At 27.5% G+C, this 6,713-nt stretch overlaps 1 protein-coding gene across 1 annotated transcript in view; it reads left to right on the forward strand.

Annotated features, from left to right (window-relative positions):
- LOC119671560 (neuronal acetylcholine receptor subunit alpha-7) overlaps positions 1 to 6,713 on the forward strand; it is a gene marked incomplete at both ends in the record, with an annotated part of 52,849 nt that overhangs the window by 19,722 nt on the left and 26,414 nt on the right. The window contains 1 exon segment of the mRNA XM_038082252.1: positions 541 to 721. Coding sequence (XP_037938180.1) covers positions 541 to 721 — 181 coding nt within the window.

Here is a 6,713-nt window from a genome sequence, read left to right on the forward strand (position 1 = left end):
TTTTATGCTGAGGAGCGGATAAATTTTAGCTTAGGGCTGTGTCATTTTTATTTCTGCAAAAGTACATACAATGTGTGCATTTCTGTATATACGGAAAAAACGGAAAAAATTTCTAACAATAGAACGTTTCATATTTTTTATTCATTATCATACATTTCAGCGTATTCTCGACATGCGCCCATTTTTTATTTTATTTTCCATCCTTTTTTATCATTCTTTATTTTATTTTATTTTATTTTTCTCCTCACATCTGCTGGCATTTATTTCTTTTGTCATTATTCATATCCTTTACATGCGGTTTTTAATTAACGGCCACTTACTTGTCAACATTTTTGTTCTTTTTTAATCCTTTTTTAAATGCAAATTAAATGTAAATTGAAATTTTTGCATTTAATTTTTCTTTGAGTTTTCGAGTATCTTTCCGAAGAATGCAAAAATAATAGGTGAATTCGTGAAATATTAATAAATTATAGTATTTTATTAGTTTTCGTATAAAATATGATTTCCATGATTTCACATTTTAATTGTTTTCCTTTCCAGCGCCGACGAGGGTTTCGATGGTACATACGCCACAAACGTCGTTGTGCGGAACAATGGCTCCTGCTTGTATGTGCCACCTGGCATTTTTAAGTCAACATGTAAAATTGATATTACGTGGTTTCCTTTCGATGATCAACGTTGCGAAATGAAATTCGGTTCATGGACATATGACGGCTTTCAAGTGAGTTCATTTAATATATGAATAAGTTACTATAGCGATATGTTGTGGTGATGTACAAATAATATTAATATCAAAGATAAGTTAAGTTAAAGTATCAGAATCAATATTACTATAGGTTTCCACTTAAAGATACAGGATGTCTCCATTTAATTTGGTATAAATGTGAAAATCATTTCTTGTTTAAAAAACTGAAGATATCATACAAGGTGTGACGTTACAATTACAATAGAACTTTTCTTTTGTAAGCATATCACAAAAGAACGACCGCATCAGATATAAGTTAAGTTATCAGAATCAATATTACTATAGGTTTTCACTTAAAGATACAGGATGTCTCCATTTAATTTGATATAAATGTGAAAATCATTTCTTGTTTAAAAAACTGAAGATATCATACAAGATGTGACGTTACAATTACAATAGAACTTTTCTTTTGTAAGCATATCACAAAAAAACAACAGCATCATACATAAGTTAATTTAAGCTAGCAGAATCAATATTACTATAGGTTATCGCTTAAAGATACAGTTTGTCTCCCTTTAATTATGTATAAATGTGAAAAAGAACAACCATTTATTTTAAAAATAACATATGAATCCAAAACTTTTACTTTAAATTTTATTACGTATTTTGCATATATAAGACTAACAAAAATTTCCAGTTCTTCCAGAGTTGTCAACAAAAATAGTGCTTATTTTATGTTGTTCTTTTGCAACTTGCTTACAAAAGAAAAGGCCTAATATGACCGGAATACAGGTTACCAGTATAAAGTGTAATTAAAAAAATTCATTCAAAAACTCATCAATATCTCATATAAGTCTCATTCAAATCATTGAATCAGATATCAGTTTTTAGTGCAATAAATATTGTTGAATCCCACGTCATGTGTTATCATTATCTTATACATATCACATGTATATCAATTCTTACGGTATTAAAATCTGTGATATCAATATCTCATTCAAATATCAGTTCAATAAATTCAGTTCGTGAAATCATATAAACGTTTTTGATGTAAAAAAAAATTGAATTTATTATCGCAGAATATTAATATCTCATTTAGTTTATCCAATCAGTTCTTAATGCATTAAATATTTTTGAAATTAATATCGTGTGATCAAATCATTTGAGATATTATTTTAAATCTCATTTAGTTCATCAAATCATATATTCATTTTTAGTGTATTAAATATTTTTGGACTCCATGTCGTGTGATGTCAATTAACTCACTCACATCTCATTCAGTTCATCAAATCATATATCAGTTTCAAGTTAATTAAACATTTTCTTACTTAATGTTAAATTTATTACTTAAATGAGTTATTGTAGTTCAGTTTTAATTTTTTTTTTGAAAAATTAAAAAAATTTTCGAATATTTTTTTGGAAAACTTCCTTCTTTTTAGATATTTTGTAATTTTTTTTTAAATGAATTTAAAAGGAGGTTTTTCGAACAGTAGTGAACTACAATAACAAAAAATTTTTTTTATATTATTTTAATTAATTAAATTTTTGGCTGACCATACAGCTGTTTCGAGTATTGCTAAATACCTATTATAAGTGGTTTTGTAAATAATTCTTGTATTTAATTATTCGTAAATAGTTTTTTAAGACTGCAAGTAGCAGGAATCGAACTCGTGCTCTGCCAAATTTGAAGCTTAGAGTCAGCGCTTCTTAACCAACTGATCCACAGCCGCACTTGACTTTTATGTTAGCACATTTTTCTGAGTTTTGTTAATTTCCTATGAAAGTTGCTTGCTTTTTTATATTAGAACGAAATCATAATCAGCTGGAACTGTTAAATTTCATTCCAATTCTGTTAATGAAACCTCTTTGATAAAAAACAATATATTACCGTAGTAATTTCTAAACCAATACAAATGCAAGGACGTGTTAGATACAAAATTTAAATAAATTTTTCTAGAAATTTTATTTTGTTTAAATTTTGTCATTTAAAGTTAATTTTAAAAATTATGTGAAAACAATCAGCTTACAAAAGTGGCAGTGGTTTTATTTATTTATTTTTTTTTTGTTTTTTTCAGTTGGAAAAAATAAATTAACATATTTCATTAAACATTTTAAAAAATGTGTGATTAAAGCTGCTTAATAGGTCAATTTTATTTTAATGATTTTTGAATTATTTAAATGAATATTATTAAAAATTTGCATTAAATTAATTGTGTACCAAAATTTAAGCTTATTTACATGCAAATGGGATAGAGATTAAATCACTGAAACCAATATCAAATTAAAATAATACAATTTAAGCTTCAGTTTACACTAAATAAATTTCATAAAATTTATATTTGTTTTGATTAATTATAGTATTAAAAAAAATCCATTATAACAAGTGAGAGCTAAGCTAATAAAGCAAAAGATATGTCCATAATTGAAACAAACAAAATTAACTTCTTAACTTGACTGGATGACAAAGTCAAGCTCAAGCACTTGTTAGTTTTTACTATAACTATACACCCATAAATATCTTGTATTTCTTATAACTAAACGACTTCTTTCTCAACATTTTTCCACATTTTCCTTCTGATTTTCACTTGGTTCGCATATTGAAATAATTTAATTAACCCCCCGTCATTTAAACTGCAGCTTAATGAATTCAATTTATTTTGGTCTTGTCAGCAACGAAATTTGGCTGTCATTTGCAATTCTGCTCAATGTTTAATTTGGCATATATTTTTCTTGGTGTATTTAATCAAATACTGAAATATTTATGAAATAAGTGAAAACGTTTCGTTAGTTTTTGTTATACAAAAAAAAAAAAACAAAAAAAGCAGAAAAAACACAACCAATAGGAGCAGCTGTGCTCCCCTCAAAATTGTTTGACGATAATAATTCATGCGCTGCGCTCCAAATGCAGAATTCATGGCATTTATAAATTGTAATACCGGATTTCTGGTATTACAATCCATAAATATTCAATGCGATTTTTAACTGCAGTGTTTACAGGCAAAAAAAACCAGGCTAAAATGTGTAAAAGTGTTGCGACATATACGAGTACATGTATATGGAGGATATATATGGAGGTACACATACCCATATTCACAGCTTTATTTACACACAAATATGCATAGTCACGACTGCTCCGAAATAAGGCAGATAAATATTAGTAAATTTATGCAGTGGCGTAACACTGAAAGGACTTAAGGCCATTGAATATTCAAAAAGTTTATTAGATATTGGAAAATTATTTCCGAACACTTTATTAACGAAGAATTTTAAGAGTTTTCATTGGGAAGAGAATTCGATATCAAGATATATGCAATTTAAATATTTTTGTGTCTTCAGAATTTCTTTAACTAATCCGTAAAAAATGATTAAAAAAATAAAAATGTTTAATTAAGTACTGAGAATATTTATTCTCTCTTATGAATTTTTAGATGATCCATCGCACGTTAATTTCTCATACATCTACATTTTCATAACATGCTTATTTCTGTTTTAGGTCACACTTATTCCTTCTATGTCTTTAGTTTATCTTTATTTTAAAAAGTGTGTTATTTATTTATTTTTTCATATTTTTATTTTTAAGTTTTCTTCATTTACATAGTAATTTAATATTAATGTTATCGGTTGATCTATAACACATAGATACTCCAGACGATTTCTGTTTTATAGTGATCTTATTTTCTTTCACATTCCAAGAATTTTTCATTGATTCAGATATTAGTAGAATCAGTAGAATCTATTGGGCATTGATCCACTAACTTTAACTTTTAAAGAACTAATATTATCTTCCACCGCTTGAGAACTTTTCCTTAGTTTAGATAATAGCTTTATCGTTAGACTTATAATATTTATTATATTATAACAATTAATTAATTATAATTTATTACGGAATTAATTTTAATTTCTTATAGGTAAAAGGGGTTCAGAAACTACAATAACAATCTGAGTATTCCCTTTTGCCAGTATAAATTTTTTTTTGTATCCCAAAAACCAACGACAACATCATTTAATCGATTTCTGGACATAAACTTGTTTCGGAGCCAAAGAACTAAAATAAAAATTGTTGACGTGAAATCGCCCATAAATACCGGCGACCAAAACAATCTTATTGTGCCAATTTTACTATTGATTACACAAAGCACTTTAAAGCTTTGTGAACAAAATCCGGAGCCAAACTCACACAAATCCTCAAACTCTTGTTTTATTCAGTATCATCGAATTATAGTATATAGAATATTCTTTCACAACCCCAAATGTTGTTGAGTAATCGAAAGCGTATTTGTATTTGTTTCATTGTTAACAAATGTGGATCCATAGGTTTTTGATGCCCAAAATTTGAGTTAAAGCAGTGCTCTTTGAAATATGTATAGTTTATATTAAATTACTGGCGGTTAATCGACGATCTTCTGAAACCACAACTTGTATTTTAACAGTGGTTTCCGGGTTTGATGTTGTTTTAAAACATTATTTAAGTGGATCGTCTCTAAGACTTATGCAGCCAGTCCGTGCAGGTTGGAAGGGTTTGTGTTGATATAACTGTCTGCACTTTCACTTACATACACATTTTGCTCGTTATGATGCCCTCGAAGACTAGAATCATTGTAAAAAGTCATTATTTCTATTGTGTTGAAAGCAATAGACTATGCGATCTATTGTTAAAAAATACACTGGCACATTCAACTGGATTGGAAACATATTAATATTTATTTTAACATATTATAAATGATATTTTGGCCATATTTTATTAAAAAATGATTTTTTAAAATGACATAGAAGTTTTAGTCCTACTACTGATGAATTATTGGTGCTTCGCTCACTTTTTGTGAGCAACCCCAGTATCCTTCACACAATCGTTCACGACTTACAAATTCAATATTTATATATTTTATTTATAAAAATAATATAGAAAGTAGTTTTTGTAAAAAAAAAAATTTTTGTATATTATGAGGCAATTTTTTTTTTGACTATGAATCCACGAGTGGTTGTGACCTTCTAATATGTGCACTGGCAGTAGCCAAAAAAGTCACATATTTGAGTTTTCCGTCAATAAAATAAATTTTCACATCATTAGTGCTTGGCTGTGTGCAAATTTAGTTCGCAGTTGTAAATATTTTTATTCCGACTGAAGCTGAATTATTTTATTTGCCGACTCTCGTATTTATCCTTTTTAGCAGTTTAATTGCTATTTACTTTAGTCACTTCACCGCAAAGTTTCAGCGCGCATTCGATTTTATTGTGTTTGCTTAATTGCTTAAATGAGTATTTACGTTTATTTAATTTATTTTTTCAAAAATTTATTTCATTTTATATTCATTAATTGTGAGTGACGAATAATTCGAACTTTCGAAAGCAAATGTCAAATACAAATAGTTGACAATTTAATTTTAACATCACAATACTTTAATTCATTACAACAAATTAACAAACGAATTTTTAATTAACAAAGGATGTACTCTGAAAATATTCAAAAACCAAATTTTTTAACTTCAAACCGAGTAAAAACCTAACATCTTTATATATGTCTGACGATTTTATATAAAGAAATAATTTAATATTCAGAAAATATCGTGCAAATCGTAGAGTAATATTACTATGCCTTTCTCAGTATAACGTTCCTAGATTAGGTTCTATATATAAGAAAGACTAAATAAATCATGCAACAAATAATACCTCTACAAACAGAATAATATTAAAATTTAACAATTAAAAATAAAAATATAATTAATTAATACAATTATTCTACAGCTGGTTTATGATTTCGTTCTAATATAAACACAGCAAGTGAAAAATTTTTAAAATACAGCAAATTAACATAACTCCAGATAAATGTGCGAACACAAAATTCAAGTATGACTTTGGATCATTTGGTTAAGGAGCGCTGACTCTGAGCTTCAAATTTTGCAGGTCACGAGTGCGATTCCTGCTACTTGTAGTCTTAAAAAATTATTCACGTATAATTAAATACAAGAATTATTTCCACGACCATTGATGATGAACATTTAGCAATACTGCAAATAGCTGTCAGCCAAAA

The sequence above is a fragment of the Teleopsis dalmanni genome, chromosome 1, assembly GCF_002237135.1.
Source record: "Teleopsis dalmanni isolate 2A chromosome 1, ASM223713v2, whole genome shotgun sequence".
Classification (NCBI taxonomy): domain Eukaryota; kingdom Metazoa; phylum Arthropoda; class Insecta; order Diptera; family Diopsidae; genus Teleopsis; species Teleopsis dalmanni.